At 48.9% G+C, this 19199-nt stretch overlaps 7 protein-coding genes across 7 annotated transcripts; 3 read left to right on the top strand and 4 right to left on the bottom strand.

Annotated features, from left to right (window-relative positions):
* The first annotated feature begins 31 nt into the window (after nucleotides 1-31).
* F5Y00DRAFT_126647 (torulene oxygenase) lies at nucleotides 32-2249 on the top strand. The gene is made up of 2 exons (XM_048004135.1): nucleotides 32-375; nucleotides 429-2249. The coding sequence occupies exons 1-2, from the start codon at nucleotides 238-240 to the stop codon at nucleotides 2088-2090; spliced, it is 1800 nt and encodes a 599-aa protein (XP_047862885.1). The 5' UTR covers nucleotides 32-237; the 3' UTR covers nucleotides 2091-2249.
* Nucleotides 2239-4622, bottom strand: F5Y00DRAFT_126639 (hexose transporter). Its single transcript, XM_048004134.1, has 7 exons — nucleotides 4377-4622; nucleotides 3971-4296; nucleotides 3464-3910; nucleotides 3369-3405; nucleotides 3143-3279; nucleotides 2837-3069; nucleotides 2239-2762 (listed from the first exon to the last, which is right to left on the bottom strand). The coding sequence occupies exons 1-7, from the start codon at nucleotides 4475-4477 to the stop codon at nucleotides 2388-2390; spliced, it is 1656 nt and encodes a 551-aa protein (XP_047862884.1). The 5' UTR covers nucleotides 4478-4622; the 3' UTR covers nucleotides 2239-2387.
* Nucleotides 4623-7063: 2441 nt separating this feature from the next.
* On the top strand, nucleotides 7064-8871 carry F5Y00DRAFT_263976 (Rft-1-domain-containing protein; the record flags this gene model as incomplete). Its single annotated transcript, XM_048011583.1, has 2 exons — nucleotides 7064-8733; nucleotides 8799-8871. The coding sequence occupies 2 exons, from the start codon at nucleotides 7064-7066 to the stop codon at nucleotides 8869-8871; spliced, it is 1743 nt and encodes a 580-aa protein (XP_047862883.1).
* F5Y00DRAFT_242443 (DEAD-domain-containing protein) lies at nucleotides 8735-11063 on the bottom strand. The gene is made up of 3 exons (XM_048008517.1): nucleotides 9339-11063; nucleotides 9146-9258; nucleotides 8735-9088 (listed from the first exon to the last, which is right to left on the bottom strand). The coding sequence occupies exons 1-3, from the start codon at nucleotides 10920-10922 to the stop codon at nucleotides 8935-8937; spliced, it is 1851 nt and encodes a 616-aa protein (XP_047862882.1). The 5' UTR covers nucleotides 10923-11063; the 3' UTR covers nucleotides 8735-8934.
* Nucleotides 11064-11280: 217 nt separating this feature from the next.
* Nucleotides 11281-12602, bottom strand: F5Y00DRAFT_242442 (FeS cluster assembly scaffold IscU). Its single transcript, XM_048008516.1, has 2 exons — nucleotides 11992-12602; nucleotides 11281-11916 (listed from the first exon to the last, which is right to left on the bottom strand). The coding sequence occupies exons 1-2, from the start codon at nucleotides 12407-12409 to the stop codon at nucleotides 11771-11773; spliced, it is 564 nt and encodes a 187-aa protein (XP_047862881.1). The 5' UTR covers nucleotides 12410-12602; the 3' UTR covers nucleotides 11281-11770.
* Nucleotides 12603-13115: 513 nt separating this feature from the next.
* Nucleotides 13116-16274, top strand: F5Y00DRAFT_126566 (ubiquitinyl hydrolase). The gene is made up of 4 exons (XM_048004133.1): nucleotides 13116-13286; nucleotides 13356-13423; nucleotides 13496-15585; nucleotides 15643-16274. The coding sequence occupies exons 1-4, from the start codon at nucleotides 13259-13261 to the stop codon at nucleotides 15785-15787; spliced, it is 2331 nt and encodes a 776-aa protein (XP_047862880.1). The 5' UTR covers nucleotides 13116-13258; the 3' UTR covers nucleotides 15788-16274.
* A 1017-nt stretch (nucleotides 16275-17291) lies between these two features.
* Nucleotides 17292-18595, bottom strand: F5Y00DRAFT_242438 (uncharacterized protein). The gene is made up of 5 exons (XM_048008515.1): nucleotides 18415-18595; nucleotides 17929-18365; nucleotides 17767-17867; nucleotides 17551-17703; nucleotides 17292-17497 (listed from the first exon to the last, which is right to left on the bottom strand). The coding sequence occupies exons 1-5, from the start codon at nucleotides 18505-18507 to the stop codon at nucleotides 17397-17399; spliced, it is 885 nt and encodes a 294-aa protein (XP_047862879.1). The 5' UTR covers nucleotides 18508-18595; the 3' UTR covers nucleotides 17292-17396.
* Nucleotides 18596-19199: the final 604 nt, after the last annotated feature.

Genomic DNA, 19199 nt, shown 5'->3' with positions numbered 1-19199 from the left:
ACGAATAGAATCTGCATTACTAATACCGAGTCTCGCATTCGTTTATAATTAAGAGACGATCTACTTTGTTAGATCGTATTCACGGCCTAAAGATCGCCCAGTCCATTCATAACTGTTATATAATCTTACCCGCCCACTTCAACTCGGCTCACACGATAGTGAGGAATGCCAATAGTCTTTTGGTTTTCTGGAATTTGAGACACATCGGCGTACGCCATTAATAGTTTCCGAAGCATCATGGCTACAGAAACAGAGACACACGATATACGAAAGGGGATAATTCTTGGAGGACCTCGAAACGAAGATGTCGATTTTCAGACTACGGTGCGAGGAATGCTGGAGGCTAATTTCGAAGACTGGCCAAACGAAGCAGGAGTAAGTCACAATTATACTATCTTCACCCGTATAAAATGCTAATATATTATAAGTTCGAAGGCCTAAATGAGATACGCGGTCCCGTAGAACTTTCTATCAAAGGTTCTATCCCGGTGTGGGCTGCTGGCACGCTGTACCGCACTGGCCCCGGGCAGTATGTCGTCGAAAATACCCCGAAAGGTACATTCCGTACCACACATTGGTTCGACGGCCTGGGCCACTCACATAAATTTAATATTATTCCCAACTCAGAAAAAGGTGGTAGTCCTGTGAGGGTCGAGTATACATCTCGACGTCAGAGCCAGGCTCTATACGATGCTATTAAGAAAGATGGGAAAAGACCTGATATTGGTTTCGGGCAAAAGATGGACCCGTGCATCGGCCTATTTGGCAAGATCATGAGCGTTTGGAGAGGATCACCGAAACGGGAGGATCCTAATTTTGACAATGTTTCGGTTGCCTTTCAAGCAAACGTGCCTGGCTTGCCGTCGAAAGCCAGAGCAACCGCCGAGTCTGGCCACCGAGCAGGTATCAAGAATCTATGGCTGACTACAGATAACGGAAATATGAAAGAGATCGACCAGAATACCTTAGAGCCGATAGGAATAGCCAGACAACAAACGCTCCACCCGCTCCTCAGAGGTCCTCTGAGCTGCGCCCACGCCCAGAGAGACCCGGAAACCGGCGACTACTACAACTATAACCTTGAAATGGGCTATAAGTCGTTCTATCGTGTTTTTTGCACGAATGCGTCAACCGGAGTAACCAAAATTATAGCTACGATATCCGCTGTCGACGTGAAGCCGGCGTACATTCACTCGTTTTATCTCACACCTTCCTTTGCCATATTGTGTATTCCATCATCCCATATCGGTACAAACGGTATTCAAGTTCCTTGGAAGGGCAATATGGTCGACGCCATCGAGGCCTTCGACGAGTCAAAATTATGCAGGTGGTTCGTCGTCGACCGTCTCGGCGACCGTGGTGTAGTTGCCACGTTCGATAGCCCGGCTGCCTTTTACTTCCACAGCGTAAATTCGTTTGAGGAGCGCGACCAGGAGACGGGTGACTTGAACGTATACTGCGACGTAATGCAGTATCCTAACATTGACGTGATACGAGCGTTTGAAGTGGACGTCATGCTCCAGAGGAACGGCGCGGCCAAGAAATTCTGGGGCGACGAAGAGCGTAATCGCAACTGTCACGTTCGTCTTACTCGGTGGAAACTTGGGATCCCCAAATCAGACACGAACGATGCGGGTGCGTCAGCAACTCGACGAAATGCGGAGAAAATGTTCGAAATCAAGGCACCGCATGCTGGCGAACTACCTACGATCAACCCGACGTACGCGACTAAGAAACATCGCTACGTATATAGCATAGCCAACCGCGGTCACAGTACCCTCTTCGACACTATTGTGAAGACAGACGTGTTAACACACGGGACGACGTTCTGGGACAACCCGAGCGGACACACGCCAGGAGAACCTATCTTCGTACCGCGTCCGAAGTCGCCTGAAGATGGAGACCTGGACGAAGATGACGGTGTGCTCCTGAGTGTCGTGCTTGACGGAGCTTGTAAGACAAGTTATCTGCTATGCTTGGATGCCAAGACTCTACGCGAACTGGGACGTGCCGAGTGCGATTTTGCTATAGGGTTCGGGTTTCATGGCATGCATTGGCCTGCTCCGGTCCCTACAACGTCTCAGGTGTAATACGGTTACAATTTATATAAGCCATTGATTGGCGTAAAGGATCGCGCTTAGGACAAGGATAAGCGATTGGCTTGCAGGCCGAGAATCCGATGTAAATACGCGAATTTGAATTAATTTCTAACAATCATTATAGTGCCTGGTTAGTATTCGGTTTTGTAGAATGCACGATTTCTCGCGGCCCTTGAGCCAATCCCCTTGCTAAGACTAGCTCAGGGGATATCTGAAAACGACGTATTTGAGGTATATGCCACAAGTCAGGCGAATATTGAACAGACGAAACTAAGAGTGCCACCGATTTTATACTGCGGACTTTTCATCATGATGCGAAACGGCGGTGTTTCCTTCGCTCTCGGCCAACTTTTCGGCTTGATCATCAGTTGCGGCACTATCAACGTCACCAGTAGCCGTCGTAGTGACACCTTGTCGTTGCGAAAATGTAGAGCTCGGGGTCCACCCAGCACTCTTGCGCGCGCTGCTCACTTCGCTATATAGCTCGTCGACCTCTTCGAGCGACCAGCCCTTGGTTTCGTATACGAGGAAGTATACGAAGGCAATGCATATGAAACAAGCGCCGAACCACACGAAGAAGATCTTGGACTGCAGGTTGGCGTAACCCTCGCCGTAGTTGACGAGATACGGGGTCGCGTAGGCTATCGCCCAGTTCAGGAGCCACTATTTGTATAAATAGTAAGCACTACGCCTCGGAGAGAGGGGACGCAAGGGGTATATGGGTAAGAAGAACTTACGTTAGTGGCGGTAGTCATGCTAAGGCACTTGGCTCGCACTTTTAGGGGGAAAATCTCGCCCGTTACTACCCACGCAAGGGGTCCCCAGGTACTGGCAAAGAAGAAGATGTAGATACAAATAAAGGCGATACCGGCCTTTTGCGCTGCGACGTTATAGACCACGATATTGCCTGCCTCGTCTTGTCCCGTCGTCAGAGTACCGAGTAGAGCCACAAGGAATTGGCTGATACACACTGGAGGAAGAAAGGTCAGTAATTATTTCATGTACAAGGGAAATTAGGAGAGAAAAATCTGGATTTTACTCACTTCCAACTGCGCCCCATAATAGAAGCGGACGACGACCAAGCCTATCTACAGCCCATAGACCAGGGATGGTTGAGAAGACGTTAATGCAAGACGTGATTACTTGGATCGTGAATGGATCTTGGATGCCCGAGTTCTTACTACGATGTTGAAAGTTACGATGTTAGCTTTGTAATCTTTGCTACCCCTGAGATGTCTCCAAAGAGAATCGAAACAATATTGTACTAACAAATAATTTACACCGTAGTAGAACACAAAGTTGACACCTAAGATAATGTTAGTGAGAAATATTTAAACGCCACAAGGATAGCCGGCGTGTATTACCTGTTAGCTGCTGAAGCCCCTGTATTCCCATGCCGGTGAGAAGTCGCTTTAGCATGGGGCCGCGGAAGCAGTCGAGGTAAGTGGCCGTTCCGATGCTCATCTCGTAATCATTGTTCGCCTTGATCTCGGCTAACTCGTCATGGATAGCGGCATGGTTGCGATCAATCCTCCGGAGCTTGCCAAGAGAACGGGCGGCCTTATCCTGTTGCCCTTTCTTGACCAAGTACCGGGGAGTCTCCGGCAGCAGAAGCATTCCAGCAATGAGGATTATGGCCCAGGCGAACTGCACAGCGATGGGAATGCGGTACGAGCCGGTGTCCTGGCGGTACTGCGTGGCGTAGTCCACGACTGCGGCGAGGAGCAGACCGATCGTGATGGCGAACTGGTACGCGCCTACGATGGCACCTCGAATCCAACGCGGTGCCGTCTCGCTTTGGTACAAGGGAACTATACCGTATGTTAGCCAAAGCTTACTTAGAAGCCGAATAAGAGTTCGGAGGGACATACTTAGGGCAGAAATCAGACCGACGCCGAAGCCGGCAAAGAAACGACCAGCGAGGAACAGAGGCAGAGCCACAGCAGCGGTCTGGAGTATAACGCCGAAAATAAAGACCCACGAAGAGACGATGAGAGATAAGCGGCGACCTATAGTATCGGCAAGGAGCGGCGATCCCAAAGCTCCGAAGAAAGTGCCTGCGGAGAGAATCGACACGATGGCAGAGGATTGGGAGGGCGAGACGTCTAGATGGCCGTGAGTGTTGCGGTAACCGGTTGAGAAGAGATTTTGGAAGAAGTCCATAGCTAGGATACCGCTAATAGTTCCGGTATCGTAACTAATATTCCAAGTTAGCGCAAAGAGGAACAATGTAAACTGTCAGTCTGTCACACATTCCGAGAATGTTGCTAAACATACCCGAATAGGATGCCACCGAATGCTACAAATAGGCCGATGACGATGGCGGGCCACGCCTTGCCGGCGTCCTGCTCGGGCTTGTGGATAGTGAAGCGACCCATTGCGCGAAGGTATTGTTGCGCCGTTCGATTTTATAAATCGGTGAATACTACGTAGAGTCGCACGGATAGGACGACATGGGTTATTGTCGTTCAGAAGGGATGGGGAGAAGTTTAAGTAATGCTCAGGTTTATATATGTAGGTAACTAGGTATCTTATGTAACTCTTGGTAGAGATGCTGTAATCTCTTTGAGGCAAACCCGATTCGGTTTGGACGTGATATTAATTCACGTAACAGGGATCAGGGAATGATGAAATATTTCACCAACAGAGAAATAAAATGGAGTGGGGAGTCACGAGGTGGTTGCTGTCTGAAAGAAGGAACGACCGTACTTACGTAGCGTGGAAGTCGAGACCCTTGATGTCGTTATTCTTGCCTCGCAAATTCTAAGCTTATGGAGCTGCAGCTGGGGGATAGGGGGAAGGAGGGGTACCTAACAGGACTTGATCCCCGGAAACGTTATCACTACCTAACCTTATGTTTACCTAACCTTATGTTAGGTAGGTAGGTTAGGTTAGGTACATATCAAAGTTTCTCTTTCTTATCCAGACATGATTATTGGCAAAGTCATACTTCACGAGGCCTGACAACCCGTTGAGGCCGGTCCGATTGTAGTGCAGATATTCAGGCTCGATACACCCTACGATCTGATAACACCGCAAATCCTACTATATACCTAACCTATATAATCCGCGGGACTAGCTCCAACAAGTGACTACATAAAACATGTGGGACGATGTGTGGCTGGGAGCATCGAATATCACCACATGGATGTATAGATGTATTAGTTTACCTACTGTATATAAAGGTATGTACGAAGTAGATGACCACAAACGCTAGAAGCTGAGCTGAGCTACACGAAGCTAAAAGGTGCATTAGTATGCGAAAATTGACGTTTCAGGGGCTATTCGAATATAAAGCGATTCATCTCAGTCTATATACCTGTCTTACAAGGGAACGTTGAAGCACGAAGTTTGCATAGGTATATCAAGAATATGGCCAACCAGGTCAAAATAATCCTGATTCAAACGTATATGCTGTACTACGCACACAGCAGCAGATCAACGGGATTTCCCATGAAGCCCAGACGGGATGGATGCGGGCGTAGAGCTCCACTGCATTAGTGGCTTGGTGTCGTATTATCGTCGTAGAGGTAGGATTATAGGTTCAAATCGCCAATATGGGCTACACTAGGTAGCCCTCCGTGTTCGGGACTCTAGTTCGTACCTGGAACCCGACCCTGTACATACGCCTATACGTCTATTACATGGGAGGTGACAAGTGCCGCCAGTTAAAATCTTTGCAGCCACGGCGAATTCCACAAGTCTAACTAGTTTGGTCTGACCATGGGGAGTATGCGTGGGCGTGTGTGGGGGAAACCGGAGATGTTATGAAAAGAAATTCCAGCCTCAAAGGCTAATAAGTCGGCCCATGTCTTCTCCATTTCTTCATTCATTTCCGTCTCCATTCATTCTCCACGCTCCCCGGGGCGCCATCACCATACGTGATCATACGTGATCTAATGTAGGCATTTTCGCCGATAATACCCAAGGCTCATCGCTCGAGAGCTGACCATAATAACGCCGAGCAAACGTACCTAAAGTTCGACATACATCATGCTTCGGAAGCCTGTACACTCATCTACAATCTTGAACGATAGGCTGCGGGTGGCCAACAGCCAAGTTCCCTACCTGTAAAGTGCTCACGAATAGTAAGCAGCGGTATCAGGGATGCATGCAATGTTTAAAAAGGCGTAGGATTGGTTACCCATGACGTATAGAAGGATGGTTAATGCGACATGTCGTTCAGCTGAAGTCTCTCCCACGACGTGGATCGGGTCTTCTTGACAAACTGGTGACGATCAAACTGGTGACGATGCTGCGATGGAGGCTACATCATCTACAGTTTTAGAGATTCAACTAGTGGGATAGAGGAGGTTTGCTGTGGTTTCGATTTGGATAGCAATAAATGATGGAGTTATACGGGGTTTTACGGGGGTTTACGGGGTCTTTTGGGGAATTGTGGGGAATTGTGGGGTTAGACTACTCTATACATGGTAAATAGTCCTAAGACTACAATGGTCCCGAGGTCACGATACAGACATCGGACCGATATTATTCTATTGCGGTATCAAGTGTCGAGCGGTCAAAATTGTCATCGGTCCTTCTCAATTAGTATACGCAGTAGTTCGATCGTAAATCTGTATCTAACAAGAATTATGTTATAATATGGGGTGTTTCTTGATAATAACCCCCACGGGGTTTTTTTCGAGAAGAAAATGGAAGAACTGCACGTTGAAAAAAAAAAAGGAAGAAAAAACTCATTTTATTTTGCGCGATGTAACTCCGGTGCCTATCGGTACCTTAGGTACCATCTAACTTAGGTAATATCGGCGCAACCTTGAACTCAGGGCGCTAACCTAGATGGTAGCAGCTGTAGCGGCTCCATCGGCGCCCGGACCCTGAGAAGTTAGGTAATCGCGAAAGCCGGACCGTACCTATCGTTGAAACCGAAACTTGTTATCATTTCCGTCGCGTGCCAAAATCGTGCCGAAATGGAACATTGAACCCTTGGATGCGGCACAACCATGATCGACCAACTAGACGCCTCGAAGGATGCCGATGACAAAAAGCTGCACACCAATCCCATTCCGAAGCAAGGTTCTGCCGTTCATGGCGCATCCCTGCTCATAGTCCTCCAGATCGCGTCGCGCGCCATCACCTTCGTAGCCAACCAGCTGCTGCTTCGCTTCCTAACCGCTCAGCTCCTAGGAGTTTCAACACAGCTCGAAGTATACTACTTATCTGTCCTATTCTTCGCCCGCGAAAGTTTGCGCGTAGCTATCCAGCGCCAGGAGAGCCCGTCTACTTCGCGTTCTGGTGATGGCCGGTCCCTAGTCGAGAATGCGAGAGACAGCCAATCTGTCGTGAACATTGCGCATATATCTCTGCTGTTAGGTCTAGGAGCTTCCGGAGGATTGGGCTGGGCCTACCTTAGCTACGTCGACGCTGCTACCGCTGCTACCCCTTACCTCGACGTCGCCCTTCGTATATACGCTGTAGCGGCTATCGTCGAGTTACTCTCCGAGCCCGCCTTCGTGATATTGCAATATCGATTACGCTTTGGACCTCGTGCCGCAGCTGAATCTGTCGCCACATTCTTTCGATGTCTCGTAACCTTCGGGGCGGCTAATTGGGCTTGGAAGAAGGGTTTAGAGATTGGCGTCTTACCATTTGCCCTCGGACAGCTAGCCTATAGCACGGGACTCCTCGCTGTTTACGCGTGGTATGGCGCACAATTGGCGTCTGCCGAGGGTTTTTCCCTTTTCCTAAGGACAAGTGCTCCATCGCAGAAAGGGACTAACAAGAAAATAGAGACGGCGCGGGCTCTCGACACTGATTATGTGCTCGGATACTTTTATAGGCCGACCCTACAACTCGCATATAGCTTGACGGCTCAATCGTTTGTAAAGCACCTCCTTACCCAGGGCGATACGTTTCTAGTTTCTATACTCTCCGACTCGAGATCCCAAGGCGTTTATGCCCTCGCCAACAACTACGGGAGCCTGCTTGCGCGCTTAGTCTTCCAGCCTATCGAGGAGAGCAGTCGCAACTATTTCAGCAAGCTACTCTCTTCTGCAAAGAGCTCCCCCGGAAAGCAAGTTGTTGCCAAGGCGCGTTCGGATCTACAGGCGCTCTTGAAGTTCTACGTTCTCCTAAGTATGGTAGTTGTTACCGTAGGGCCCTACGCTGCGCCTTTGCTGGTTCAGATTGTTGCGGGCACCAAATGGTCCGCCAGCGGAGCCGGAGCAGTGTTGGCGCGGTATTGCTTATATATCCCACTTTTGGCTGTCAACGGCGTCGCGGAAGCGTTCGTATCGTCGATCGCCACAGAATCCGAGGTGCACCGCCAGAGCTTGTGGATGGGCGTCTTCAGTGTAGCATTTGGCATCGCCGGATTCGTCTCGCTCCGAGTTTTGGACTTGGGCGCTGCCGGTCTCGTGTATGCGAATGGCATCAATATGCTATGTCGTATCATCTGGAGCGGAACTTTTATCACGCGGTATTTTCGTGCTAACGAAACCGACTTCAGCTGGAGCAGTATTCTTCCAAGTAATCTGGCCCTTACGACTGTCGCTGCTGCGGCGTTCTGGGCTTCCCTGACGAGAGCCGGCATTTCTATCGGTAGCACATCGCCATACGTATTTGTAGATCTAATTACGGTTGTAACTAGAGCTGTGCCCTTTGTAATCATCATGTAAGTATCTTAACTACTTTCTAGCCATCCTACACGTTTATAAAAATCTCTAACTGATCAACCAGTGCCTATACCGAACGCAAGTACTTGCTAGACTGCTATAGTTCCCTCCGTGGTCGTGGCGAAGCGTCAAGGTAACATCTACCATGGGTATAGACATAGCTTAATCTATAGACACCAATTCCGCAGCCCTTGATTAGTTTAATCAAATGTGATCTTCGTACCCTTCTTCGTCATGTCGACGTCCTTATAGAAGGCGCCGTACGTGCTATGCGCCTTCTTCTTGACAGTTGTCCCGAATTTGAGGAGGTCCTCCGGCACCTGTTGTCCGGCGGCCTTGAGTATATTGATAAGCCTAGAGGAAATGTTAGTGTGAATCGATGCCTCGGATGCGATAATCTATTGGACTTACTCTCCCGAATGTGCCTTGTCGTGTTCGGTGAAGAGCGTGATGGCCAGTCCGGTTTTGCCAGCTCGCCCAGTACGCCCGATACGGTGGACGTAATCTTCGATGGTAAGAGGGAACTAGAATCCGCGCTCGCAGGTTAGCATACTAGATGCATACGAAACTATAAGATATCGATAGAAAATATGGTGCATCATACCGTGACATTGATCACCAGCTTCACTTCGGGAATGTCCAGACCGCGGGCGGCAACATCCGTGGCAACCAGAACAGGGGTCTGTCCCGTCTTGAAGGCCTCGAGACTTCGCGTCCTCTGCTCTTGTTTGAGATCACCGTGTATGCCAACAACCTTGATGCCGCGCTGCTGTAGGAATCCTTCGACCCGAGTGGCCTCCTTCTTGTATAAGCAAAACACTAAGACTCGCTCGTTCCTGGGCTGCGCCTTGAGCAGCTGCAATAGCCTGGTTTCCTTGCCCCGGGGATCTACGACTTCGACACGCTGCTCGATCCTTATGTTTGCTTGCAGGTCGCCACTCGCGTTTCCGCCTATCTGGATCTTGACTGGTGATACCATAAAGGTGGATGCGAGAGCCTGCACACTCTGCGGCCACGTTGCCGTGAACATGAGTGTCTGGCGATCTTCTTTCCTAGGCGTACACCCAATGATCCTCTTAATGTCGTCTTCGAACCCTTTATCTAGCATGCGGTCGGCTTCGTCTAGTACGACGAATTTAGCTCCATCGAGCTTGGCGGAACCCTCTTCGAGGAAGTCCTTTAACCGACCAGGAGTCGCGACTACGACGTCCGCCTTCCGTAGTAGTACTCTCTGATCATCCTTGGACGCGCCACCGTATATACAAACTGTCTTCAAGCCGACGAGATCACCGAGCCTTGCTAGCTGCTCATTGGTCTGCATTGCCAACTCACGCGTGGGGGACACTACGACAGCGCGTATTTTACCACTGCCCTTGGACTTGGGCATTCCTAGCACGGCGGAGATGAGAGGTAGGCCGAAAGCGATAGTCTTGCCCGATCCTGTTTCTGCCACGCCGACGATGTCGCGACCCGAGAGCCCGAAAGGCCAAGAGGCGGCTTGGATAGGTGTCGGAGCTTTGAAAGATGAAAATGGGTTTTTGGCGATTAGAGCAGAGGAGGGCAAGTGAGAGAATTCGATGATGGGTCGGAAAGGTTTGTCAGAGAGCGGGTCGGTGACAGTAATCTGATGAGTGCTAAGGAAGGCCGCGATATCAGACTCGGGCACGGCAGAGAGCGCGGCGTTCTGCTCGTACGTCTGCGATGTACCAGAAGTGGTCGAAGTATTGGTGATTCCATTTGTAGTACTTTCCGTAGAGCCATTGGAATTGCTATCAACGCCATTGGCCTCTAGATCTTCTGTCTTGCGCTTCTTCTTCTTGTCTTTCTTCTCCTTTTTAGATTTGCGGCCCGCGTCTACATCGTCGTGGGACCCGCTTGCCACATCTTGCTCAGCTGTATTCTCGTCCTTTGGCTCATTGATAGCTTCGCCCTCGCTGCTACTCTTCTCTGCCTTTCTCTTTTCTTTCTTTTCCTTCTTCTTATCCTTCTTTTCTTTCTTCGTCTTCGTCTTCTCCCCGTCAGCCTCTGATATTATTTGTTCTGTGGCTGAATCTGCTAGCGCTGGTGTGACCGAGTCGGTCTCTTGCGACTTCTTGCGATCCTTCTTGTCCTTCTTGTCCTTCTTAGACTTCTTGCGCGGGAGGGCTGTAGCCTCTACTTCAGCGTCCTCAAGACGATGTTTCGACATGATTATGGAACTTCGTGAGGTCAGTACTCTTTGATATCGCAATTAGATTTCAAACGGTTCGAGCAGGATAGAATTGTAAGTTGCGGCGCCCAAGAATAAAATTGGCGTTACGAAAACACCGTTACAAATAAAAGAACTTTGCGAATATCGAGGTGAACTAAGAAAAATCAATCGAGGACCCTGAATCTGATAAGATAAGCTTTTGATAACGTTTGATAACGCAAAAATATTAGCGGCTATTCCGTACGCTTTAGGTACAGCCCAGGTATAGGTGGCTTAGTAATGCTTAATAACACCAGCTTATGGACTTCACGATATTATTTTCGACAGCTATATGTAGCAATTAAGTCGCGGAGTTCAGACATGCTCTCATCGTGACTCGAGTAGGAGGTAGTTATTCATTGCATAAAGGTCGATTGAGAATGGGAATACCCTAATTCCTTTGGATCCTGACGCCTAACTTACAACATAGTAAATGCTACAGCCATGCACCTCACTAAACATTAATAAAAAATTAAATAGCCACGAGGTTTTACGATTTTATTCCGAGCGAGGACTATTGTACATCTCTTAATGAGTGCTCGAAAACCTAAGCTTGATAACTCGATTACTGAGGAGATCAAAGTTCATCGCATTCAACTTCGGCCTGAGTTAAAAAATAGCCGTAACATCAAAAATCCCTCACAACGGAACAACGCACAGCGATATCAAATTATCATAAGCAGTCACATACCGGTATCCCCGTTTGGACTGCGTATCAAAGCCGCGACTTTTAATTCCCCATCTAAACTCCGTATCCCATGCAAGTAACGAATGAATCCTTCACGTTCGGTTCCGTGTGTTCATCATTAAGCAGTTGCCGTCGCGGCCTCACTAATACTGGGCATCTTTGCGCCAGTACCAGCAAGGTTTGTTGGCTTGGCATGAGGGTTCTTGCCGTAGTAGTCGGAGATAGCAGATTTGATGGCATCCTCGGCTAACATGGAACAATGAACTACCAAAGCGTTAGTACTATATCAACTATTTCGTTGCAACGTAAAATATAAGGTATATAGGTATCAAAACTTACGTTTGACAGGTGGTAGGCAAAGCTCCTGGGCAATCTCGGTATTCTTGATACGGCCTGCCTCCTCGAGGGTCATACCTCTCACCAGCTCTGTTAGGTAGCTCGAACTTGCGATAGCGCTGCCGCATCCAAAAGTCTTGAACTTTACGTCGGATATGGTGTTGCTCTTCGGATCGACCCGAATTTGAAGTTTCATGACGTCGCCACATGCTGGGGCGCCGACTAGGCCGGTACCGACGTCGACATCAGACTTGAGCATAGAGCCTACGTTGCGCGGTCGGCTGTAGTGGTCCAAAACTTTCTCGTGGTATGATCGGCGCGCAATGCTGGCGGCCGGGTTGAGAGTCTGGCGGGTGGCAACGCGAGGAGCTGCTGATGCGACGACTCGTCGAGCAGCGGTTGCTAGCGTCCGTGCAAGCATTTTGAGATATGAAATATGCAAGTCGTAATGTGGTCGAGATGGATTAATGCCAATAGAAATGGAATTTTGTTTGATACGTTTCTGGTTGAACAAGTGATGGCGATTGTGAAAGGACTATATTGCGGATGAGGTGGAAGCGAAGACGTAGAAATTTGTAGGTTGGGGGTTATGAATCGGAGATGATGAGGTAAAGCGTAACCCTTCCCCCCCAAAAAGTGAAGCGGTCTTTGTCGGCGATCTCGGTATTAAAATGGAACTTTGGTTTTGTGGCGAATCATAAAACTGCAAATTAGCGATGAAATCATAAGCCTCGGAGATTGTAAGTATTGCAAGGAGGGGGGTCGGTCGTAGCTATCTCCACTTTTCCACCTTATCAGATCCGTTCTTGCAGCTGCACAGGCATGGTCCAAGCCCGATAATTTCGACCGAACTTTCTAGGCCTGTCTCCTGTTGTCAACTGGCAAAGCAGCTGTGTTACGTACATATTGTACCACATACTTAGGTAATTAGTAGCGTGGGGCAAGCTGACCTTGTACTGCAGATTATGCTTGTACCCCTCCATCAACGAAGCCTTAGCCCCGCCGACGTGAAGCTCCTTGTACAATAATACATTAGGTACCTACATGAGGTGCATAGCTTCCACGCTTCACGCTTCACGTTTGGAATTTTAGTAGCAAATAAACATCATTCGTGGCCTCGCTGGGAACATTCTGGGTTTTCATCCGTATCTCTGCCGCAATTACTCTCAGTCATCTCAGTTCTCTACGTCCGTCTTCCGGTATACAACTTTGTCATTTCAGCACTCTTCTAACCTGAACACCTTTACCGTCCTCTTCCTCGTCCTTCAAAATGGCATGTCCACATCTCGATTCAATTTGTAAGTTTTGGCGGGAACAGAATAAATCTCTTGCTCACTCGTAACTTACGTGCCCGCCTTATATTGCAGCTTTACATCCCCCAACCCCAGCTCAGTCGGTCTATCGCGAAGACTGCACCCAATGCTTCGATTCTATCGTAAGTTTCTAGAGATAGCACCAGAATTCGCTAGCCAGCCTTACCATCGGAAGATTATGCTTACACGCTTAGGATGACGCTCAAGGCCTCGATGTCTGTCTGCAGTGTTTTAACGGAGGATGTCTAGGCGTTCGAACCCATTCCAAACTTCACCACGTCACCCGTAGTCACCCGCTCGCTCTAAACATCCGTCGAACTCGCAAACGAGTCGTAAAAGACGAGCCTCCCACAAAGATAACCAAGCTGGCGATCGCGGCCGAGACTGAAGCCGACCGCTACGATATCACGACCGCGGTCAAGTGCCACGAATGCTCCACCGAGCTTGACAAGACCAGCCCGAAACTCGCACCTATCGTCGACGGGATCCTCAAGGCGAATACTTTCTCACGGCAGGAGGAGGTCAAGGCTTGGGAACAGGAACTGACATCTTGCGAGCATATCCTCCTTCTACAGCAACACGAAAGCCGAAAGCTCCAGAGCGACCTGGGTCACTGTTCTAAGTGCGATCTAAAAGAGAATCTATGGCTGTGTCTGGAGTGTGGTAACCTAGGCTGCGGTCGTGCTCAGTTTGGCGGCGTCGGAGGAAACTCCCACGGGCTGGCACACGCTACCGAGTCGAGACACGCGGTCGCTGTCAAGCTAGGATCTATCAGCCCGGAAGGCACAGCAGACGTATACTGCTACCAATGCGACGAGGAACGCGTGGACAACGACCTCGCAGCCCATATGGCGCACTGGGGCATTATCGTCTCCGACCAGGTCAAGACGGAGAAGAGCTTGACCGAGATGCAGATCGAGCAAAATCTACGATGGGAATTCTCCATGACCACCGAAGACGGAAAAGAACTTAAACCACTGTTCGGACCTGGCCTAACCGGACTAAAGAATCTCGGCAACAGCTGCTACCTCGCAAGCATACTTCAGTGCCTATTCGACTTGCCTGCATTTCAAGAGCGGTACAATATTCCCGAAGTTGACCTACCCATCGTACCCGACCCAGCTCAAGATCTCGAAACGCAGCTACGCAAATTAGGAGACGGCCTATTATCAGGTCGCTACTCGAAGCCGGACTCCGACGTCGTAGCCTCCGAGCATTCCCCCGAGATCCCGCACCAGAAAGGTCTGTCGCCTAGCATGCTAAAGCACCTTATCGGCCGCGGACACGCCGAATTTTCAACGATGCGTCAACAGGATGCCTTCGAACTTTTACAGCACCTGGTCAAATTTATCACCAGATCTCAACACTCGGCGCCCCTAAAGGATCCTACCCAGTCGTTTAGATTTGTTCTCGAGCAGCGACTGCAGTGTATGAGCTGCAAGAAGGTCCGCTACACTAGCAACGAACAGGACGGTATCTTTATCGACGTGCCCCTGGAGAAGCTACCAGCCGTGGAAGGCGAAGGAGATCGCTACAAGCCGGTTACACTTAAGCAATGTCTCGACAACTTTACCGCCATGGAAGTGGTGGAGCTGACATGCGCGTCATGTGGGAGCAAAGACGGATTCACGAAGAGATCCCTATTCAAGACCTTACCAACTACCCTCGTCGTCAACGCGCGGAAGATGACGATAGAGAATTGGGTGCCCCGTAAAGTCGACGTCCCTGTAATAGTGGGAGACGAGCCCTTCCTACTCGACGAATATATCTCCTCTGGGCTCCAGCCTTCCGAAGAATCGCTGCCGGAAGAGGAAGCCTCTGCCGCTCCGGCTTTTGCGCCTAACGAAGCCGCGCTGGACGGGCTCATGGCGATGGGGTTCCCCCGGAATCGATGCGAAAAGGCGCTTCATGCAACCGGTAACTCGGATGCTAATGCGGCGATGGAGTGGTTGTTTGGTCACATGGAAGATGCCGACATCGACGAGCCTCTAGTCGTCACATCTGCTGGTGCCGGAAGCAATGCCGCGGCGGATCCTGAGAAGATCGAGATGCTAGGTTCTATGGGATTCGGCGCGCCACAAGCCCGCAAAGCCTTAAAGGAGACCAGCGGCGACGTAGAACGCGCAGTCGAATGGTTGTTTAGCCACCCAGACGACCAAGGTGACTTTGGTGACGAGACCGTACCGTCCTCAAAAGAGGCCGTCCCCGCAGGTAGCGCTGATGTTCCGGCGAGGTTCCAACTACAGAGCATCGTATGCCATAAGGGAACCAGCATCCATTCGGGGTAAGTTGTACCGAATTTTTACCAAACGTACGGAGCATAACACTAACACAACTGTAGACATTATGTAGCGTTCATCCGCAAGCTACTCGACACGACAACGCCGAAGTGGGTGCTCTTCAACGACGAGAAGGTAGTGGAAGCAGGCGACGTAGAAGAGATGAAGAAGACGGCATACGTCTACTTTTTCAATCGCGTAAATTAATAGGCGTTCAATGAAGCTGAGCGGGCTTTGGAGCCAGGTAACCCAAAGGATGGTGTTCATGGATGACCAGGGCATACATACATAGCTGTTAGAAGCCACGCATGGCTTTTTTAGATTTCGAGGAACACACGCGTGACAGACGAGGTACGAAGCCGAACCGGCATAGATAGTTTAGGGCTACCTGGCGGCTGAGCTGCCTTTGATGGATTGGCCATTGCCAAAAGCGTATCAATTCGGGAATCGTCTAATAGACCTTGTACCGACCATACGTCGTCATCTGACTAGTTAGTCTATCTATTTATCGCTGGCGCAAACAACGATATAGATTATATCTACTATCCAGTAGGTAGCCTAACAAGTTTCCGTTTAGAGCCCCAACCATGGGAATGGACCAATCCTAATATGTCTTGGTAACAACTTTGTAGGGTCTGATTAGTTGATTACAAGTGAAGATGATAGGTGAGCACAACTTACATCATCAACCCAGTTTCAGTAATGTTGCCATTGTTGTGACAATAGTAAATAATGGTTCACGATCGCACACATAGCAACTCCTAGTTTCTAGGTTATTTAAGCATCAAAAGTGTTGCTGTCACGAGAATACAACTAGATTCTATAAGCTTTCCTCGATACACCTACTGTTCCCCGATCCATAGTTGGCATTGAATATTAATTGCGCTTAGTGAATTTGACAAATGTTAGATTCTCCGATATAAATATGCACACGGTTAAGCGGTATTATCTTAGAGTAGCCTCCTGAAGCCCATTCTACTGCCCTGAATAGGGATCGGAGCGTTGCTCGTAGACTATGGAACCATTCATCACAAAAGCCGGCGTCGGGGAATGCTTTAAGAAAGGTGGTGTATTGACGCCGTTAATATGCCTAGGTAGAACTTCGATAAGAATGATTAGCTGAGCGGCTCGAGATGCAACATCTGAGCTACCGAATGTTATAAATACAGGGGTTTGGCCAGTTAATCGTGGGAGCACGTACTTGCACAGCTACCTCCCAAATGCCACATAGATGCTGCAGTATTTTGAATCTTATTCCTTGCGGTCTCTAGATCGTAAGATTTGAAGAAGAATCCCGGTGTATGGCAGGGTATTTCAGTAGGCCCGTAAGAGGGAATTCGAGGTGGACATTGCATAGCAAAGAGCATGCCTGGTCAAGTACAATGAGGGATGCTTATACAAACTATACAACTCGCCGCCCGAAGTGAGTCATGTAAATGTGAAACTCTGAGAGCTATGTAAAAGGGGGATGGTAGCGATCTAACTTCCCCATAGTTACAAATGAGCCTCTTAAGTTCACGGCCTTTTGATGATTTGAATCTGTAAAATTATAGCATAAGTGAGGATGAAGGCGTATTTTATACATAACAGTTGTCTAACAGAGTCCTGACATGTATATAAGTGATTGGTCGACTATATACTTTTAAATAAAAAGAATAAAATATACAGTAGAAATAAACCAATAAACCAATAAACCAATAAGGAAGAATATGCTACGGCTAGCCAAAGTACCTTATCTATATATAATACAAAAACCGTGGAATCCAAGACTTATTACGATCTCCTTTCGAGTAAGTAAAGGATCGAACTTCTATGCTCACTGGAAAATGTCGTTCTGCGCACCAGGCTGCCAACCCATCTTCTGGTTGTAACCTGGAGACACGCCGGCAGGTGTCTCCACGTTATTCCCTTCAGCCTCTGCATGCCATGTTAACAGGAGAGAAACAGTAGGGACGAAGGAATATACGCACGGTTCCAAGCAATCATCTGCTTTGCTCCGGAAACACAGGGGGCATTTCCGTCACCGCAGTATACTGGTGCTTTAGCGGGAGCAACAGTTCTCGTAGAATTAGAGCCGGTAACGCGGCACTTAAAGTTTTGCATGTACATGTTTGGTTCACCGCCTTAGTAGTAAGAAGTCAGTACACAGTACTTGGATAAATGAAAAGCGAAGGTTTTTGGCTTACATCCGTCTGGGATCCACAGCCACGCGCAGTAGCAGCCGTCTTCGGGGCATGATGGCAGGTCGCGAGGCACTTGGTATGTGGCTAGACGTTTCCATGGTGTGCTATCACCGCTGTTAGTTATTGCGTCAATTTGTAGTTGTCTAGTTACGGAGATATACGCACTGCTCTAGGACGGTAAACACCGCCAAGTTCTCCATCGTCACCTTGGAGATATCCGAGTTATAGGAGATAGCGAAAGCGGTGCCGGCGGCGGTCGATTCGTTGTGTGTATGCATTGCGCCCCCCAAACCATCCGGGTTAGCGAGGAGGCAGTCTCTGTTGTTTGGGCTGTGCCAGTCTTCGGGGTGCTCCTTTCCGTCCGGCCACTCCGACGTAAATTTCCCGTCGTAAGAGAGGGTGGTTTGGGCGCGGTTGTGGGCCAACTCGATGGTAAAGGATCCGCCGGCCGGGAGCTCCAGAAAATCGCCGGGGGAAGGACGGAACTGATCCGAGTCGCAGCCGCGATCGTGTTGCATCCACCACTGGTTCTTCGGGAGTTGGAAAAGGGGGTTTACAACTGTGTTGGTGTTTAAATCTTCCACTCCAGGTTCCGTACCGTTCTAGCGAGGTTATTATCGAACAACGATTGGCGACGAAGAGAATGCTTACCAGACAGTACATGCCCTTTGTAAACGCCGCGACATGAGCGCGGACAAAGCCGGCTGATGATAGCGTAGCGACGATTGTAGTAACGACCTTCATTCTTGTGCGAATCAATTCAATAAACCCGAATAGATATTGATGATATGGAGTAGGTAAGAAACAAGTAAGCGAGAAAGTTGACGAGGTTAGATATCTTCCAAGACCTGAAAATCGTTCACGGGTATCCATCTATTTAAGTCTTTGCCTTTGGCGAAATATCCTATCCTGCCCTGTGTTCATTACTATGGTTTCACCAGCCGTTGATGCGGCTCGAAATGGGCAGAGAGCCCCTGAGATGGGATACCGGTCAATGTAAGGTCATGCGAATGTAGCTGACGCCACCCAATGAGGCTTGGCTCAGCCCGGCAACAGATAGATTATGGGATTCAGACCTTAAATAGGAAACTAAATGCAGCTTTAGTTAATGTGGAGTGCGATAATCAGTTTATTATTGGATGAAAGAGACACGACGGTCTGAAATTAGGGACCTGCGCGATCTCTAGTAGGACTTGGTATGAGAATTCTTTTTTTTTTAGCTTTCCTGTTATAATTTTATGTTCTAAAAAGCTTAGAGGAGTTCATCATGAAACGCTCAGCTGGTCGTGCAGGGTTGGTAGTAAAGAGAACTATACGAACCATCAGTTTTAAGGCATGCGATATTCGTTGACTACCTACCTACCTCTGTATCTCAAAAACGACGCCGTAATTGCTAAGTAGCAATTACGCCTTCTATGTGACACTATCTCTATTCC

The sequence above is a fragment of the Daldinia vernicosa genome (assembly GCF_022497035.1).
Source record: "Daldinia vernicosa strain CBS 139.73 unplaced genomic scaffold F5Y00scaffold_38, whole genome shotgun sequence".
Taxonomy (NCBI): Eukaryota; Fungi; Ascomycota; class Sordariomycetes; order Xylariales; family Hypoxylaceae; genus Daldinia; species Daldinia vernicosa.
The sequence above is the reverse complement of the archived record's forward strand: the minus strand, read 5'-3'. Positions and strand labels throughout refer to the sequence as shown.

Coding starts and splice junctions, on each gene's coding strand:
- F5Y00DRAFT_126647 (XM_048004135.1), top strand. CDS start 238: ATGGCTACAGAAACAGAGACACACGATATACGAAAGGGGATAATTCTT. Junction 376..428: donor ACTGGCCAAACGAAGCAGGA/GTAAGTCACAAT, acceptor ATATATTATAAG/TTCGAAGGCCTAAATGAGAT.
- F5Y00DRAFT_126639 (XM_048004134.1), bottom strand. CDS start 4,477: ATGGGTCGCTTCACTATCCACAAGCCCGAGCAGGACGCCGGCAAGGCG. Junction 3,911..3,970: donor CGGTCTGATTTCTGCCCTAA/GTATGTCCCTCC, acceptor CATACGGTATAG/TTCCCTTGTACCAAAGCGAG. Junction 2,763..2,836: donor GCATGACTACCGCCACTAAC/GTAAGTTCTTCT, acceptor TTATACAAATAG/TGGCTCCTGAACTGGGCGAT.
- F5Y00DRAFT_242443 (XM_048008517.1), bottom strand. CDS start 10,922: ATGTCGAAACATCGTCTTGAGGACGCTGAAGTAGAGGCTACAGCCCTC. Junction 9,259..9,338: donor AGCTGGTGATCAATGTCACG/GTATGATGCACC, acceptor CGCGGATTCTAG/TTCCCTCTTACCATCGAAGA. Junction 9,089..9,145: donor GACAAGGCACATTCGGGAGA/GTAAGTCCAATA, acceptor CATTTCCTCTAG/GCTTATCAATATACTCAAGG.
- F5Y00DRAFT_242442 (XM_048008516.1), bottom strand. CDS start 12,409: ATGCTTGCACGGACGCTAGCAACCGCTGCTCGACGAGTCGTCGCATCA. Junction 11,917..11,991: donor TTGCCTACCACCTGTCAAAC/GTAAGTTTTGAT, acceptor ACGCTTTGGTAG/TTCATTGTTCCATGTTAGCC.
- F5Y00DRAFT_126566 (XM_048004133.1), top strand. CDS start 13,259: ATGGCATGTCCACATCTCGATTCAATTT. Junction 13,287..13,355: donor TCCACATCTCGATTCAATTT/GTAAGTTTTGGC, acceptor CTTATATTGCAG/CTTTACATCCCCCAACCCCA. Junction 15,586..15,642: donor GGAACCAGCATCCATTCGGG/GTAAGTTGTACC, acceptor ACACAACTGTAG/ACATTATGTAGCGTTCATCC.
- F5Y00DRAFT_242438 (XM_048008515.1), bottom strand. CDS start 18,507: ATGAAGGTCGTTACTACAATCGTCGCTACGCTATCATCAGCCGGCTTT. Junction 18,366..18,414: donor CAAAGGGCATGTACTGTCTG/GTAAGCATTCTC, acceptor TAACCTCGCTAG/AACGGTACGGAACCTGGAGT. Junction 17,498..17,550: donor GCAGATGATTGCTTGGAACC/GTGCGTATATTC, acceptor CATGGCATGCAG/AGGCTGAAGGGAATAACGTG.